Source organism: Carya illinoinensis, chromosome 14 (assembly GCF_018687715.1).
Source record: "Carya illinoinensis cultivar Pawnee chromosome 14, C.illinoinensisPawnee_v1, whole genome shotgun sequence".
NCBI lineage: Eukaryota > Viridiplantae > Streptophyta > Magnoliopsida > Fagales > Juglandaceae > Carya > Carya illinoinensis.
Window position 1 is genome coordinate 29,934,494 of NC_056765.1, and position 19,550 is coordinate 29,954,043.

At 36.5% G+C, this 19,550-nt stretch overlaps 2 protein-coding genes across 3 annotated transcripts; both read right to left on the bottom strand.

Annotated features, from left to right (window-relative positions):
• Window positions 1–216: 216 nt before the first annotated feature.
• LOC122294836 (zinc finger CCCH domain-containing protein 56-like) lies at window positions 217–4,219 on the bottom strand. Of its 2 annotated transcripts, none has more exons than XM_043103823.1 (2): window positions 3,968–4,219; window positions 217–3,054 (listed from the first exon to the last, which is right to left on the bottom strand). In XM_043103823.1, exon 2 carries the CDS (start codon window positions 3,012–3,014, stop codon window positions 822–824), a length of 2,193 nt encoding a protein of 730 aa, XP_042959757.1. In that variant the 5' UTR covers window positions 3,015–3,054; window positions 3,968–4,219; the 3' UTR covers window positions 217–821. The 2 variants fall into 2 exon arrangements, with proteins under 2 accessions (XP_042959757.1, XP_042959758.1); XM_043103824.1 differs by lacking the exon at window positions 3,968–4,219 and adding an exon at window positions 3,309–3,958.
• Window positions 4,220–14,231: 10,012 nt separating this feature from the next.
• On the bottom strand, window positions 14,232–18,289 carry LOC122294958 (chaperonin-like RbcX protein 2, chloroplastic). Its single transcript, XM_043103947.1, has 6 exons — window positions 18,046–18,289; window positions 17,604–17,947; window positions 15,761–15,852; window positions 15,136–15,193; window positions 14,768–14,833; window positions 14,232–14,652 (listed from the first exon to the last, which is right to left on the bottom strand). The coding sequence occupies exons 2-6, from the start codon at window positions 17,940–17,942 to the stop codon at window positions 14,530–14,532; spliced, it is 678 nt and encodes a 225-aa protein (XP_042959881.1). The 5' UTR covers window positions 17,943–17,947; window positions 18,046–18,289; the 3' UTR covers window positions 14,232–14,529.
• Between the last annotated feature and the right edge of the window lie 1,261 nt (window positions 18,290–19,550).

The window sequence follows — 19,550 nt, forward strand, 5'->3', positions numbered from 1 at the left end:
TAAATTCCCCATCCTCACACCTGATCTTCTCGAAAAAGATTGGAAAGAATCCAAATAAAAATTGTTTCCACCTCCCCAATCAAGCATCCAAACCCACCAACCCACCATTGGGATCCACCTCATAGCAGATTCCCATGCTTTCAAATACAATAACAAACAAATAAAAAGAAGAGAATAAAGGTAAAAGCAGTGGCAATCGAAGATAGCACAGAAAAATAAAAGAAAAATACGATATTGAGACTACAATTTTGACAATAATAAGTGATAATATAAGTTTACATCATCAAAGAACCAAATGCCCTACATCCTGTCACTATCTTCTCCCAAAATAATTCATCCATATACGGACCACATCAGCAACACTATTTTTTGTTCTTCCTTGTATTTTTTTCGTCTCCCAATAGACCTAGATACAGCATAAAAAATCTCATGCAAAGAAAAAAAAAATACCTTTCCCCTCAAACCCATTACAAAATACAGTATGAAAAAAGGAATAAAAGAAAAGGGGGGACACCAATCCCAATGCTTCACTTACCAATGAAAGGAAAAAAAAAAAAAAAGACCTAGGTTATGATAAATATGGGGAGAGAATTACTTCACCGGGGCTTGGTCTTTGCAAAATAACCCAGATTAAGGATTCTCATCCTTCATGGCTTCTGTAATCACAATAAATGGTGAGCAAATAATATTTATACCGACTTTGTCTTTCCATTTCCTTCAATTGTTGCTATAACCTGCTTACCTCCCACGTTACCAACCAACTAAAAGAATTAATGATTTGAGTTTTAACTACCTCAAGCTCAGTGAAAATGAAATCATTTTCACTGAGCAGCAATCTGATCAATTTGCAACTGCTCGAGCCATGGTCCCGAAACAGCCTGATCACTGGATTCAGTCTGGTGCTTAGAATCAGAACCCTCAACAGACAGTGCTGTGCCAGAAACCAGGGCGGCTGCATTTTCTGTGTTTTCAGATGGTAATTCTTTAACCAGAGATTGAACCCATGATCCAACAGGCTCCTCTCTGTTACGTCTAATTGAACATGACTTGCGTAACCCTGCTAATTCATCTCCTTGAACAGACCAATCTACTTTCCCATTGTGGGACTCCCATTTTGCCCAAGAATGCCTGGGGGAGCCAACAAGGCTGTTAGATCCCAGATCACATGGTAGGTTGGATCCAAGATCCCGTGAGCTGAAGCTGCGCAATTGTTGCTGATGCTTCTCGAGATGAGAAAATGCAGATACCCGAGAGCCCATTGGGGACAGAGGCTCAATGCTCCAAGGTGAAATCATCCCTGGAGAGGAAACACCAAATGAAGCCTGCAAGTGAGGATGATCAAAATTCTGGGCAGGGATCACATTAGTTTTAATTGGAGATAACATGCTGTTCTGCTGCTGAAATTGATTAAGTGCCAATTTATGTGATGGAGAGAAAACAGCTGAAGCCGCATGTTGATCAGAATATCGTGGAGATGAGACCTCTGCGGAGAAGAGCTCATCTAGATTTGAGGGGCTCAAGGTTTTTGAATGGAAAGAAAGATTACTGGGAGAAATACTGATATGAGCTTGAGATGGACGGGAGAAATCATTCAGGTGCGGCTGTTGCTGCATTTCAAAATCCTGCGAAAACCTTAACTCAGTGGAGATGTCTCTTGCATTGAGAGAAGATCTCAGACGACTCATTTGCAGATTGCTGCCTGGAAGATGCAAGGTGGGGATGTTCTGCTGGGGCCAGGCCATGGACATGTGTGAAACACCATTACCAGAAGGAGACAGAGACGGAGAAAAAGGAGAAAGTGACATGGCAGACCCCACAGAGGGGGAGTTAGGAAACATGTTCAAGGCTGCTGCCATATCCATGACAGTGGCTGCAGAGGTAGCTGATTGAGGAGAAGGTAGTGCAGATCCAGAAGATGCATAGAGCAGTCGCAGTTCCTCATGCTTGTGGGCGAAGAAGCAAACCCTTCGCATGCAGCTCATGCCATCCTTGCAAAGTCGAGTTCTATATTGTGCTGGGTGCAGCCAACACTCAAACACTCCATGAGCGTATTCGCACAAATCTCCTCGTCTACAAGTTCCCTTCCGAAACTCTGGACATGGCACACAACTGTAATGATACTTCTTTGGGTCTCTCCTCCTGGCATTCTCACCCGGATGAACAAAAGGACACTCAGTCCAGTCATGGGAATAAGCTCGAGAACAAGGTCGGATTTTGAACGAGAACATTCGAAACTCATCAGTAGCATAAATGCTACTCTTGAGGTCAGGAAAAGATGGGTCAATCGGGTATTCTTTCTTCTCTGGCAAAGAACCGACATTTGAGCTATTAGGCTTACAATTTACAGGAGACAATATGGAATTTGAGACAAAGAAGGAACCCTTTTCTGGGGATGCCGGGAGGGGTGTAGAATTGGATCTCAACTCAACATTAGAAACATGTGGATCCTGCTGACAAGCAGGATAATCAATTCTTAAAAGCTCTTCAAGGGCAACCTTCAAATTGGATAGATTCGGTGGAGCAACAATAACATCACATGGGCGACGCCCATAGGCATCAGTAACATTAGGCTCAGCACCAGCACATAAAAGCAACTTCACAACAACCACAGCACCAATAGATCCACCAGAAGCAGCACAGTGAAGTGCAGTGCTTTTATCTGCACTGCTGGAGAGATTTACATCTGCTTCGGGAAGAGCAAGAATTAATTTCACAACATCAACGCTACCATATTTAGCAGCAACCATTAATGGGGTTCTATGCTCAAGAACCATGCTCTTTAAAAACTCCTGACGACCATACCATAGTCCAGTCTTGGTGATCACAGAATCATTACAGATAGATTTCTTGAAACCCTCTGCATCATTATCTGCTGCAAGCTCAAGTAAAATGGAGAAAGAAAGCTTAGATTTAACTGTTCCGGTTGGATTATTCATAGCTTTAGTCAAAGATCTGCTTTCTGAGGAAGAAGGCGGAGCCAGTTGGAGATTTAAATGCTCCCGACCAGCACACATGCTTTAATTAGCACCCAAAAAAATCCAAAAGACGCCCAATCTACAAAGAATCAAATTCTAATTTATAAGAATAAACGTAGGGAAAACAACTAAGAATCATATACTAATATAAACCACGATTTCTGGCATCAATCCTCCAGGGAAAAAACAAAGATAAGTTAAATTAAAAGATACCCACTTCAAACGATGAACTGTGTAGCCCAAACCAGGCATATAAAGTAATAAATTGAAAACAAAGAAAAGCAAGGAAACAACCCAACCACCATTTGAAAGGACGTGAATAGAGAGACTTACCAAAACATTGGAAAGCGATGGGAATGGACTGAACGAAATACAAGGGTCAAGGAAGATAATGGGCTTAGAGGGTATATATCCCTTAGATACGATAAAAAGGGGCAGATTACAAACTTGGTAAAGAAAAATTATCCCAAAATCTTGATGTATCGACATGGAAAGTGATAACCCGGATTCAGACTCCAAATGCATTTATCTTCCGGATCGGACCTCGAGACAACCCTCATTGCGATATTAAATTTCACTTAAAATAAGGAGGAAAAATATTAAAAAAATGCATAAAGTCTGGTTGAAAAGAAGTAAATACGATATGAAACATTTCTTTTGAACCCTACAAAAGGGAATGCACATGGCATTTAAAAAATCTTGAAGGCGAAAAATGCAGAACTCTGCTCCTTTTGTTCGAGGAGAAAATATAGGAAAGGAAAGAGAGAAAGAAAAGGTATGTTGGACATATTTTGTTTGAGTCAAACAAATTCAAAACTTTTGAAAATCTTCAACTTTGCTCGCACTTTCTCAGCAACCAAACGACGAAAACAATAAATAACAACGAACCAGGTCAAAACCAGAAACATAAACCCAAAAGAGAATAGCATAAAAAATCAAGACAGTATTAAAATGCTTGCACAATAAGCAAAAGATACGAAGAGAAAACTTACAGATATGAAGGTTATGAGTTGGGAATGAGTTCAAAAGATCAAAAGTCCTGAGCAAACAGTACGGAAAAACGATGCGAGGAGAAGAAACGGAGAGCAAAGGCAAAGGCCGTTGACGCCTTCAAAAGTGGACGACGAGAAGCAGAGGAAACAGAAGAGAAAGCGCGCGACGACGACGACGAGTAAAGTAGCTCGATCGCCATGGCCACTAATGCGCAGAGAGAGAGAGAAGAAGGGGGGGGGGGGGGGGGGGGTGGCGGAACTGAAATAAATTTGAAATGAAATTCGGAGTAAAATGGGAGAGAAACAGAATCTGAGGTGAACTTTATGGAGAAGAAGCCACACAGAGAGGTGAAAGAGTGTTGAACTTTGGCGTGGGGAACCGGCTGAGGGGAGAGAGTTCAGTGTGGGGTAGGTGAGGTGAAGTAGGTGTTTGGTGACCGGACGAAGCGGTGGACCATGTGGTGTTTGAGCTCTCAGCCTCTCACTAGTATTTTCATTTATAAATTTCTTAAAAAAATAATGTATGAAAAATAAAATTATAAAATGAATAACATCACATATAATGTAATGTGTAAATATTATATAGTTATTTAAAAAAATAAAGTTTATTATTTAAAAATTAATTTTATTTTTATATAAATATAATATTTATTTATTATTTTTTAAAATAATTACGCGATACTTACATATTCATAATTATAAATATTATTTTTCTTTAAAATATCATTACGATTGTTTGTTAAAAAAGCAAACAGTATGATTGTTTATAGACCAACACAAGTCGTAACAATATGATTGTTTGGTTTCCAATCATTTAAATTTATACGAGTAAAGTGGATTTGATTACGGATAATAATAGAGTTTTGTTATATATAAATAGGTGTATTAACACATCATTTATAATACGATCTATTATAATTTTTAAAAAATCAAAGCATCAATTATTTTTAATATAGTTAATATGAAAAACTTTCACACTAGCTATTGATGGATGCGTAAAAAAATAAGATTTATAAATAGATATTCTTTTCAGATAAATGAAAGTTACAGTTGTGACTGTGCCTACACCGTTCAATTACTTTAAAAAAAGTAAATAAATACGTAACTCGTATGAAAATAAATTAATTTTTTAATAATAGATCTCATTCTTTTTCAAAATAACTTCACTCCACTTGTGTATTTCATAATTGTATATAACATTACCATTCTTTTCATCATTATCGTTACTGCGATGCTCTCCCACATTCTTTTCATGTAAGGAACGTGTGTGCTCAACAATATTGCCGGTGGGAATGAGTACTGACTCGTTGAACGCTCTACTTCGAGCCTTTTTTGAACGAATAGAGCTCTCATGAGTCATGAAAGAGAGACCTTCATTTCTTTTAATTCTGTTCGGATAAATGGGGTAGTTTCAATTCCTCATTTCTTCCCCACTTGGTCAGAAGTCAGTCCTTTATCAATTCTTTTTTCCTGCATTTTTTTGTTTTACTCTGATTTGTAGGATATGATCCTCCTTAGCTTTCACCATCTTCCATGTGTCACCCCTCACCTTATTATCACCCAAATGGAGCTCAAGAAAAGTAGAAAACCCACCATTCACAGCTTCAACCTCTCACACGTCGAACTGGTAGATCTCAGGGTTTCCTCCATTTACTTCTTTGATATTTTGTATAGGTGTTTGCGGTACCATTTAGATATTAAGCTGAATTGAGATAAGTTAAGTATTTTATGAATAGTAATGAGTTGAGATGATAATAAGTTTTGTAGAGCTCACCTAAAATGAATTTAGATGTATTTATAGAAAATTGACAAATGTTGTAAGTCCCGCATGTACAAAGGTGTGTTAAGTTGAAAAAGGTTATGATTCTTGCATGTAAAGAGATTTTGAGTTAACATGAGTTTAGTGATTTGAGATTTAGGTATTTAGATATTAGACTCAACTTAAAATTAGACAGAAGTTAGTCCAAATTCCAAATAAGGCCTAAGAGTCCCATCTACAAGTACCTATGATCTCTCTCTCCTCTTTTTGTGAGTACATTACTCCTATGTTTCTTATGTTTTGTAAGGCTGTTCAACCAGTTTCCAGTTAGGGAACTTGGGTATACCCGAATTGGAACTTGAGTTTCAAATCCAGGCTGGAACCCTTAAAAACCTAGATTCTAAGTTCCAAGTTGAACCCTTTTTTTTTTTTAAGCAAGATTGTCAAATATTAGAATTTCCTCTATTCTTTAACATTTTCCCATCAACCAAACAAACAAAAATCAGAATAATACTGAGAAGCAAACAAAAATATCAACCCAATGACAAAATCTAAGAAAAATGTTTGCAAAAATAGATACTTTAGTGAAATTAGTACCATGATTGCATAAAAGAAAGAAAGAATGGGTTTTTTTAAAGTTCCAAATCCACTAGCTGAGAACTTTAAGCATATGATTGTAAAATGGACTAAAAAATGAGACTTAGCTTAATACTTAAGAGAATCCACACGCATGTAGTACATTATATGCACCGGCCTCGTACCCCTCAACCTCCTTCACTTTACCTGAAACCTCACTTTCCTTTCATTGTCCTCACCCCTATGAGCTCTCTCTCCTCCTTTTGTGAGTACATTAGTCCCACGTTTTGTAAGGTTGTTAACCGGGTTCTAGTCTGGGAATCTAGGTATACTCGGATTGAAATTCGGGTTTCAAATTCGGGCTGGAACCCTTAAAAACCCATATTCTGGTTTTTAGGTTGAACATTTTTTTTGTTTTTTAAAACAGGAGTGTCAATCTTCGATATTAGAATTTCCTCTCTTCTTTAATATTTTCCCAGCAACCAAACAAAGCACAAATTGAGATTATACTAGGAAGCAAACAAAAATATCAACCCAATGACAAAATTTGGGAAAAATGTTTGCAAAAACATATACTTTGGTGAAATTGGAACCGTGATTGCAAAACATAAAGAAAGAATCGATTTTTCAAAGTTCCAAATCCACTAAGAACTTTAAGCATTTGATTGTACAATGGACTAAAGAATGAGACTTAGCTTAATACTTAAGAGAATCCATACACATGCAGTACATTATATGCACCGGCCACATCCCCCTCAACCTTCTTCACTTTATCCAAAACCTAACTTTCCTAAATCTTTCATTGTCCTCACCAATATGTGTTTCGAAGATGTCGTTAGTGTTAAAGTATAAAACAAAGGCAAAAACTATTTGTAAAGATACCTTAAAGGGCTAATGATATTAACCAGGAACAAGGCTTTTCTTCATACTCTACCTTTTGGCAATTACACGCATATATATATATGCTATTCATAACAACCTCAATTCCTATACTATTGACACGTGTATCTACAGAGAATATTTCTATTACAGGAATATTCTGTGACTCATCATTTTGTAATGCAGGTGCCTTCTGGATCTTTCTTATTTGGTTTCTATGAGCTGTATCCTTTTGCTATGTGAAAATCTTCTTCATCATTTGATCTGATTTATATTCCAGTAGACAAGCTCTCCTTAACAGCCCCCCACAAGTCAAGTGTCACTTGAGTGATAGTGAGGCTTGATCGAAGTAATGCAAATCGTGCAACTGACCTAAGTCTTTTTACTGGGAAATGTTGTCAAAGAGCAGCAATAAAATCATAGATAAGCTGAGAATTAGATCCAGTGACAATTATGTCATCTGCATACACTAAAACAAATAAAACATGAGATAGATTTTTGAAGATGAATAAGGAAGTATCAGACCGAGATTCTTGAAAACCAAGAGAGAAGAGTTGAGTACCTAGTTTGTAAAACCAGGCCTTGGGCACCTATTTGAGACTGTAGATTGCCTTTCTGAGTTTACACACGTGCTTTCAGTAATCGGGATTGACAAATCCAGGAGGTTGATGCATGTAAATTGCCTCCTCGAAGTCACCATGTAGGAATGCGTTTTGGACATTGAGTTGGTGAAGACGCTAATTGGAAGAGACAGCCAAGGAGATAAGGAGGCGAATCGTTACCAGTTTTACCACATGGGAGAATGTTTTTGTGTAATTGACCCAAGGTTGTTGATGACAACTTTTGGCAACAAGATAAGCCTTGCGCCGTTCTAGGGTACCATTGGCTTTCTGTTTGGTTTTAAGAACCCACTTTGGACCCAAAATATTGAATAAAGGTGATGGTGGAACAAGCTCCCAAGTGGAGTTGTGCAATAAGACTTGAAATTCAAGCTTCATGGCATTTTTCCACTTGGAAGAACTAACGAAATTAAGAACAGAGGTATTGATGGTGGGGGAAGGATTCGAAGAGGGCGGGACATAGGAAATGGGCGAATCCATGTTGAGGAGGAGAAGACGACAAGTCTTACTTGGCTCGTGATACCATGTTGAAGTAAAAAACAAAGGCATAAACTATTTGTAAAAATGCCTCAAAAGGCTAATGATATTAACCAAAAACAATACTTTTTTTCATACTCTGCCTTTCAGCAATTACACGCATATATATGCAATTCATAACAACCTCAATTCCTATACTATTGGCATGTGTATTTACAGAGAGTATTTCTATTACAACAATATTTGGTAACTCATCATTTTGTGATGCAAGTGCCTTCTGGATCCTTTTGATTTGGTTTTCGTGAGCTACATCCTTTTGTTATGTGAAATTCTTCTTTATCATTTGATCCGATTTGTATTCTAGTAGACAAGCTCTCCTCAACAATTAGAACTACCAATGTCAAGATCAGATCTCTAGCTACGTCTGCAAAAATTCAAGGCTGCTTATGTGACGGCCCCAAATCCCATTTTAGGATATGGAAAAATCCAGGCGTCCGGATGATGACATCACAGGTCACCACCCTATTGCCAAATGCCAAGTGTGTGTACATGTAATAAGTGTGCAAAAGAAAACATGCAGCGGATAAACAAAATCATATAACTAAGTACCAGAATTTTTCTTTATTTAATACAAAAACCGTTCGAAATATACATAATAAAATATTACAAGTTACAAATATTGTTTCAAAACCAGCTATAAGACATAAACTCTAACTCAATAGTCCGGCGGAGCCGCCTCCTCGGACTCAGCCTCCTCCTCCTCCTCGATCTCTGCATCAAAATCTACGGTATCAAAAATAGTGCCGCAGGTAAGTAAGATCTAAACGCCACTAGATAAAAACATAATAATCTCAAACAATATGCATGAAAGAATGCTAATGCACATAACCCATAAAAACCATATTTTTCCACGCACGCCAAAAATTCCATTTGGCCCAAAAAATGTATTACTTTCCAACTCACGCCAAAAGTTTCATTTGGCCCAAATCCAACCCAATTCAAAAACCAATTAAACCGAATGCACCACGACCTCCCTTAAGGGTCATCCGCACACCCTGGCTCCTGTGCCACACAACAGGTAACGACTACGCGTGTGACACCTAAACGAACGATGCCCAGTTCCGCGCCCCGCGCGTACGTAGCCAAGCATCCTCTAACCCTGGCCAGCAAAGGGCCACGGAGTCGGTACGAGAGCGTTACCATCCCGCTGGCTCCCGTTGTCGCCCAGCGACAACCCATGGGACGTCACTCAGTATATTACGCTCCCGAGTGACTAGAAGAGCTCCACAGAGATAATACCCCATCTCGGTTTGGGATCGTGATACACACGCACCCGAAAATCTATTTACGCAAATAAAACAGGATTTTCTTAATTTAAATAAAATGCACATGAATGCATCATGCAATGCACGCCTCAAGGCACAATTAACCAACCAATCACAAAACAACCAAATCAAGCAATTCCGTCCTCAATCCATCCGACTCCCGAACTCCTTGAACTCAGTCTGGAATCAACCAACCAGTCAAATAATTTATTGTAAGAGTAAAAATATATTTAAATCTAAAATACAGTTTGAAAATACTTACAGCGCTATAAGGTATTTTTTGAAAGCTCACGACGTTGCAAAAGGCGAAGAAAAAGCAACATAACAGTGTATTTTACACTGTGGCCGTGGGTAGTAAATTATCCACTTTCGAACGGGGACAAATCAAGACACGAAATTGATAGGGAATGACTTAGAGATATTTATGAAGTTAATGGAAGTGAGTTTTGGCAGTGGGTGGTGGTGGAAACGGCGGTGGAAGTGCAAAAATGGGCTGATCGGAGTTGAGCTCGTGAGAGCTGCTCCGGCAATGGATTGGGGCTGGAAATGGGTAGATTAGGATGGCAAGAGGTAGGGGATGAAATGGTGAAAAGATGGTGGCCGGAGGTGGAGCGACGGCGCCGGAAATGGCAAAAAGCCGTGCAGCTTAGATGGGCTATAGGGGGTGATCGGCGGCACGGATGGGGCTGGAAATTGGTGGAGTGGTGCGCCGGCTGGAGGGGAGTCGGATGGTGGTGGCTGTGTCGGCCACGTCGGCCGGCAGCGATGGTTTTGGGCTGAGGACCGATTGGCGATGGGAGAGAGGAGAGAGAGCTCGTGCGTGGGAGGAAGGAGGAAAAAGAAGAAGAAGGAAAGAAAGAAATAAGAAAAGAAGAAAAGGAAAAAGAAAAAGAGAAAAGAAAATATGGAGAAAGAAAATGAGGTCCAATTCTCACTTCTGGAATCTAAAAATTGACCCAACGAAAACGATTTTAAAACCATAAAACGACTAAAATAAATTAAATACCACATCAAATAAAATAAAACTAATTTAAAATATAATAATTTAAAATAAAAGAACTATTATATTAATTAAATTAAAACACTCCTTCAGTAAAAATACACGTAAAAACGGGTCATCACAGTTTATGTTATACGACTTGTGCCGTTCCATTTGGTTGCTAGGAAAAACCATGGGAGGTTTCAAATTATGAAGTTGTAAAAAACATCTTTCTCTAGCTTGGGTCCTGAATGAGTTTTCTCTACTGAGACATAGCTCCTTTGGAGAGAGAGAGAGAGAGAGAGAGAGAGAGAGAGAGAGAGAGAGAGAGAGAGAGAGAGAGAGGACAATGGTGAATGAGTGTCTTATGCGAGAAGGTGGGATGTGTACATGTGTCGGCCCCTTTTGTTGAAGAATTTTTTTTATACAAACCTGGTACTTGGTTGTCAAACATGGAACCTAGGTTTCATATCCGGATTTGGACCGACTATATTTGATTTTTACAATGTGGGTTCTAACTTAGATTTGACTTGGACCGAAAACCGGAATCCAATGCCAGACCGGACCAAATAAAAATTTAGTCTTGACAAATAGTCTTAATGTTTTGTTGGGGAGTGACCCCACTTAGATATGGTCCCCCTTAGAGCTTTGTCATTGGTGTAGCCAGATGCAAATGCAAACACATATTTAACTAACAATCCTACTTTTTTTTTTTACTGTATTGGATTAGCCATATGCAAGTTTTTTCTCACTCATCCCTCTCTCTCTCTCTCTCTCCCCCAACGACTATTTTTCTCTCTCCTCCCACTTTTTCTTCTTTCTCTACTATATTGTTATATATTTGTTGATGTTCAATTTTAAAACAGCACAATCGGTGTATATTTATAGGTTTATGTAGTGGACTTTAATTACAAAATATATAAAAAATTAATATAAAAAAATAATAAAAAATAATATTTTTATTATTATTTTGGTTAAAAGATGTATAATTCAATATGTGAGTCTTCTTTAATAGCAAAGGCAACTTCCAAAACACTTGATTTTGCATTTGTATTTGGCTACTCCATTGCCATGCTCTAAGCATTTACTATGCCCCATGTGTCACCCCCACCTTATCATCACCCAAAACGGAGCTCAAGAAAACCCCGCCATTCAAGGCCTCAACCTCTCACACATCCAACTGCCTGGTAGATCTCAGGGTTTCCTCCATTTGCTTCATTGATATTTTATATAGATGTTTGAGAGTCCAATCTACTAGTACCATTGAGCTCTCTCCTCTTTTGTGGCTACATTAGTCCTATTTTTTGTTGGAGAGTGGCCCCACTTATCTCTATTCTTTTTTTTTTTTCTTTTTTATACAAAGGGGTGGAGGGTTTTGATGAAAAATCTGATCATATGCCATCAGACCACCAGACTCTTACATTTATTTTAAATGATAAATACTTTAATCATAAAGAAAATATAAAAATAAATTTATAAATTATCGTAACTTAATATGATATGTTAAATTATAAAATTATTAACGAAATATATGAAATTTCGCCATTTTATAAATTTATCTTTACATAATTATTTTATATATGCAGCACTTCTCATTCAAAAATACAAAAGATGATGTCAAAGATTTTCAACCATCACCCTAGAGCATAACGCACATCTTCCCAATAAGGATTCTTCCTGTAAAAAAATGTTTCAAAGCAAAATGAGTGTTTAATTGATCCAACAACCACCTTTATGACAGCCATTTATTGTTCTTGATTATTTCTCTTTATATAATTAATTATTTTCTTTTCCTAAAAAAAAAAATAATGTGGAAATGAGTCTCATGATAACGTGGCAATGTAACAATAATTGCTAGCTTCCTCAAGCTAACGACAGGGCCTGTTCTTTTGTACTCGAAGTAACTGCAATTCATTTCTCCCACTTACATTTGAACCTCTGTCAACTGGAAAGAAAAACTTACTACCTTATGTTAATCTGAGGAAAGAAAGTGTTTTTCCAGCATATTCACACCTTAATTCCTTCCCCTAAAATTGCAGCCTCGTCGACCAACAATCGATGTGTAATGACTGGGCCCAATAATTCTAAAATTAGAATATTAATAATTTTTATTGAGTCAAAATGATATTTCATGGACTATATTGGATAATGTCAGGAGCGATAAATTATTGAAGTTGATTTACAATTTAAAATGATCACTGATTAAAGTCTCCTACATAGCCCCGATCATTACTAATCCTAGATTGAATGAACTGCTAAATCATGTTTTTAAATTCAAACTCTTTTCTTGAATGATCATGACTAAGTCTAACTCGAACTTGCCGGCATCCTATTCGAACAGGGATACAACTCTGCAAGTCATCTTCACGTTAAAACTCTTAAACTGACTCCTTATATATATGCTCAACCCCACGCACTTGATATTTATCTCAATCTTATTCAAGCCCCAAGGTAGTGTCTGCTTACCCAAAATCACACAGAGCACCTTTAGTCCACCAGCATCCCTCACGTTTTTTCTCTCATTCTAATTATTGTGATCGATTTCATACCGGAAATATTGGATTAACGTTGAGAGATAAGTAGCATGATCATACCCTTACATGTATGTACAGTAAATAACATGTCTTTTATAAAAGTATTTGCATGTACACCTTATATTGGAAGCCCTCTTTTATGTACCAAGTCATGATAATTATAAAAATCCATGATTTTACGTGAAGAATTATGTATCAAAATATTTATTAAAAAAAATCATGATTTTATGTGACAGTTATGCATTAAAATATATTGTGAAAAGCTTTAATTTTATGTGAAGAGTTATGCATCAAAAGATTTATGAAAAAACATACTTTATGTGAAGAAATATGTATTATGACATTTTATGAATTATGCGATTTTACTTGAAATCTATGATATGACAAAATATGATACGAATGCACGTATAATTATGATGAAGTATGAATGATAAGATACATAACTGCCTATGTTATGATATGAAAAATGTACCATATGTTATGGGCATATTGCATTGCCAAGTTGTATATACTGGTAGTGCACCTAGTATGTATTCTTTATGTATGGATTCCAAAACCTACAGCTATGGACAGAATCAAAATCTACTTAGATTTGCTAACCTCAACAGTGGGTACCAACCTATGATAAGTGAAAGATAATGCATGTTCATATTATTTATGTATGTTTTTATAGAAACCTTATGTTTATTATGTTTACTATATGATGTGTTGCTTATTGAGTATTCAATTCATGTTTTGTATGTTTTTATTTTTTAACCATCCCATGTGATGATATATGTGAGGATGAGACTACAAGACAGAACTCGGATAGTGAGGCGAGGCAGAAGTCTAGATAGTTTATGTCATGCTCAACTTTATGATTTAAAGTTTAATAAGTTATTTTAATCAGTACATGATACTTTATTAAATTGAAATAAGTGTTTCTACAAACTCTCTATTGGATTTCAAGTATATAATAAAGATTGTATTGTAAGGAATCTTTATACTTGACGCTTCGTTAAAAATAAAAATTATTAAGTCAGTTTAGTAGCACACTGGATCCCCAACATTTTTTTTTTTAATTTTTAAAAATGATTTTATTAGGAACGGTGTTACATGATGCAAACAAAATCAAATTGGTTAAAGTTCAACCAACATTATAATTATCTTCCAAGGATACACTTGCAGTCAAATGAATTAACTTAAAGTTGCAGCTGCATTCAATAGACAGAAAAACCAGTTCATTTTCCTTCAAGCTCTCTAAGTTGTGAGCTGATATTTCATATATGCAATCCACCGAGTGTGGCATTTTATTAGTTCCTTATAAAATTATATACACGAGATTCATTGGACCTTGACAATAGAGAAATTACATCTAGGCTAGAGACAACAGAGGGAAGATAAGAAAAACCAAGGTATATGCAGTTGCAAGTTTCAGCCAATCTTCTCTGTGCTTGTGTCGTCCGAGGGCCATATCACAGTCTCTATGAGACGTTCACGCATCAACTCCAAGTTTTCATCCGAGATCTCTTGGTATATTTCAGCATGATTACATTTCTACATCACAATGAGAGAAAAGAAGAGTTGGTTTTCAGATTATTTAACTTTTTTGTAACTTGTAGGTACTTTGCAGGTTTAAGAAAAAAATTGAGAACAATTTTAAATTCCACACCTTGATCCATTTACCATATAGGTGAAGCCGGGTTACCATGACTCTCTCAGCAAGCTCTTGCTTCTCCTGTCATTAGGAAACTTGTACCCGATTTCAAACATATTTTAAATTTGGTAAAATATAAAGCAATGGATATAACATTAAAGCTTGATATTTTGCACAATATATGTAGCAAATGAAAACTGGATTTGTTGTAGTTTTCAGATAAATGATCTCAAAACAAGAAATGGTTTTCTTGAGTTACACAAAAGTGGATGATTTACTCTATCGAGTCCAATATAACTTATAAAATGAAATGTTTTCATTAAACTTTTTTTATAAGTTTTTTCTACACATGATAAACTAAACAATTGAAGGGCAAAACCTACCTTTACAAGTGTACGGATGAAACGTTTTCCATCACCGGGCTTGTTTGTTGCAACAAAACTGTCCAAGTGAAAAGGAGAAGCAAGATTTTAAATGGAAGAATTATTACCATAACCTACATACATTTAAACACGTCCATTCAGATGTAGGTTGGAGAATCGGAAACTCTAGAGCCATCAATAATGCATTGCTGCTGCTCTTACATATCAAGATAAATGAGCGTTTCTTGTTATTAATAACCTAGGTAGGTTAATATGGGAGGACAGGGTTGACTTGATGGGAATTATGGTCCAGTTTGTGTTCCACAAACACATCAGATCATGTACAATCCCAGAACAGAAAATGGGGTTCCCAAATTTCTGACACTCTTGGTTTATAAATCATGTTGGAGCATCAAAACCAAAAGCTTGAACTACTGGTTATACATATTCTTACAGAGATCAGCTAACAAGTTAAAGCCATTTCACTTCTAGTTGATGCAAAAGTTCGATATGAAGACAAGGACTAAAAAACTCTCCAGCATCTAAGTAAGAAGCTACATCATATACCGCTGCAGTTTGTTATAACCAACAGCAAGATGTAAAATGTAGGATAATGGTATAGAATGGAGTTGAAAATCCAACTTACTCATAAAACCACCTATAATTCGTTGGATTCATCTCATAAAGCTGGTTAAGAACAGTCCTCACAGCCTTGTATGTGAAATAGTTGAGGATTTGCTGCAGACAGACATTTTGTTAGCTGTAGTACATTACAGGTTCTGATTTTTATAATTAATGGATAAAAGTATTATGAAGGTTTTCAGAAGATAAAATAATTACAAGCAGAAATTTTTTTAGCTGTAATACATTACAGTTTATTATTTTTATAATTAATGGATAAAAGAAATATGAAGGTTTTCAGAAGATAAATTGATTACAAGTTTGGATGCTTAACAAGAATCCGTTAACACTTGTATTCTTCAGAAGGGACAGAGCATCTCCATAGTCTGAATTTTGCTTGTTTCCTTAAAAGGTTTATATAAAGACATCAGAAGTGCTAATTGGGAAAGGAATCTATTGTTATATTATCCATTTCCTTGATAGCTTCATGTAGCAACTGTGAAAATACTTGAATAGTTTAGATAATAGGTGTTCCAATGATTTGGGATCCATACAGTTGCCAGCATATTCCAAAAATGGCCAAGCCCTAGCCAATCAAGGAAATCCTTCCAAACTAAAGATTGGAAAAAACTAGGGCAGTATGTAAAAACCTTCAGTTAAGAGGTGTTGATTTGCATATTATCAAAGGATGATGAGAAATTTTAATCTAAAAAATCAGAGTATAAGCTTAAGCATGATTAATATAGAATGCTATATCAAACAAGCACTGGTATTGTGCTGTGCACAACATTCAGGCTTATTGCATCCGAATGGCTAAAAATAAAGCAGAAGCTGCTGTTTTATTAAAAAGCTTAAAATACATTTCTTAGAACTATAAATGAACACATTTGTGTGAATATGGGAACCGTGGTAGCATGCCTCTGAACAAGTTAGCTTTAGGATTAAAGATATGCAGAGAAATGACGACATTGCTTTAAAATCTCATGTCCCCCAATCCTCCCATTCATCACCTGTGGCCTTATCTTCCCTTTTCCATCATTTCCATATAGAATTAACTAATTATTTCACAATCAAGTTTCAGCTATACAGTACTGCTGCTTCAAATCTACTGAGACACTCAATCTCATGACTAGGGAGGGATAGATATTGGGAGGGAAACGGTAAACTTCCATCAATTCGACATAATTAACACTTCCATTCACGAATTTTGATTTCTTTAGCATTCGGCTTCTTGTTAATTTTTTTTTTTTTTTTGAGCCAATAGCACAACCACGATATGCTTGAGCTCCATACTTCAAGTTTTAACTTATGGAGTTGCTTAAGAAGTTGCTGAGTTCATGAAGATTACGAATAACATTCAAATAAAACTTTTCAAAGATTGATATCGTAGGAAGTGAAAATTTTACTCTCTAAAGATGTCTTGAGGAATTCTCTCTCTCTCTCTCTCTCTCTCTCTCTCTCTCTCTCTCTCTCTCAAATTTGATGACTAAATGCAGGAATCAAATTTCAATTGGTAGTGTACACACATGCCTCGTATATTACCGTTGCCTTCCCACGTCAAGAGGGCTCTGGACTGCCACATTCTCCAACTCTATATACAGAGAAGGGAACAATAAAAAGGACCAAAACAAAACGGAAGGCATACTATCCTCATCGGAAACACTTGTAGAATTAGGTACCCTTTATTCAACCATACATAGAAACAGAATGCACCGTTCCACCAATTCCCTCTAGATGCCAATATGCCAACATTTAGCTAATTGTATTATATAAGCAAAAGATATGTCAATAATATGAACAATGAGTACTACCACAATCTCTTGAACAAATTTCATAAAAAAATGTTAAATCCAAACCAATTCTCTCACCGTTTTAACATCCTCAAAATTTTCTTCGTACTGGCCGGCGAACTCGTTGACGATCACCAATCTCCTACCCTTCCGGTGCTTCCTCGAACTCCGATTAGCGATACTCGAAAGCGCTTTCCTCGAGACCCTCAACTCACGCCCTGAATCAATGAATGAACTGCTCAACTCCACGGACACCGGTTTCCGGAAATGCTTCCTGGTCATTGAATTTCTAAGACAAACCACATCTCCACCACTCTTGACGTTCATATTAGCTGAAGGCAGCGCATCCAAACACAAACAAGGGCTAGTATGCGAGTCAACCACAGACGAACCCACAACAGATAAAGCTCCCACCATCCTCTCTGTCTCACACACACAAACTAGTCGTAAAAATTGAGCTCCCAAGAAATATACCCAGATCACAGCTATCCCAGAATTCAAGAAAATCGGAGATACCCACCAAGGAAAACCAAGAAAGCGCAATTGGGTGTCCTACAAAGTGGGAGATTGTCGTATCTAGTCAGAGATTAATGGAGTGAAGGAACTGAATCTTAAGCAGGAACGTGTTCAGGAGAAGGAAAGATTTTGTGTGCAAGGAAAATGCGGGGAAAACGTACGTTGGATTTGGAAGGTGCGTGAAGTTTGAACAACCTTAACCAGACAAAAATCTAAGGTCCAAAATTCTCCAACACAAAAGGCTCAGCAGGACAGAAAATCAAAATAGCTTCTTATATTATTTTGCAGCATTCTCCACTCCACCCACCTGGACGGATTCCCAGTTTGTGGGTGTCGTGCCACGTGGGAAAATCTGTCGGTGTTGTACGAAACGGTTTCACATGCGAAGATTGCGGGAGAATATCATGATTCTCGTTTCCTTGAAGGCCTTTGCGGGTCAATTTTGGATTCCATGGATTCAACTTGCAAGGCACAAAGTCCAACGTTAAACTGGCAAACTTCAATTTGATCAGCCCATTTTTAGCAAAAAATTAGCACGCCAGTTTATTGAGAATCTTTTATCAGGCAGACCAATCGATCGTGTACGTAATCTTTTACAGTAATTAATGAGTTTTAAGTGATGATATCAACCTTAATATTGTCTTAAAAAAACTGTTACAGATATAATAAGATATAATAAAATTATCGACTTTGTTAGATATAGTCAGAAAATACAGTCGGCGTGTAATCGGCTGTATGAAATGAATAAAAAAAAATTATAAAAAAATTATTTTATATTCAAGAAGATCTACATGAATAAAAAAAAATTATAAAAATAATTTTTTTTTCATGTAGGTCTCGTATTAATTCATTTTTTTCTTCACGACTGCACGCCGACTATATTTCCTGACTGCAAAAAGTATTTTTCTCTAAAACTATATAAAATAAATTTATAAATTGAAGTGATTTTATAAAATTTATTATATCTATTTTATAATAAAAATAATTTTATAATCTGACGTACAATATCAAGTTATATCAGTTTATAAATTTATTTTTATATAATTCTTCCATGGCTAAAGTACTTCCCTAAAAGAAATTGCTTGTGGCTTACATTAGATCATTTTCATTTCATTAGAAGCTTAACATAAGCAACATGCTCATCAGAAGTAGGAATTTCTCCATAAAACTGCATCTTCACTCATAGCACTGTAGACGTATTATCAAAGACTCAAAAAGTATCCATAATGTTTAAATAATATATGTTTTTTTGGGTGGAAGTATATGTCCGGGGATTGAAATATCCCAGTTTGCACAAATTATCAATATATAATGTATATTTTTTGTATATAATTCTTCCACGTGGAAGCCTGTGTACAAATCACACCCTCTATTTTATTGATGAGCAATAATACATACAGTCGTAGAATTATAAATGCTGGGCAATCGCTTTGAACAAAAGTAGGATCCACGATTAAAAAGTTAAATTTTTTTTCATGTGGGTTTCATATTAATTCATTTTTTTCAAAG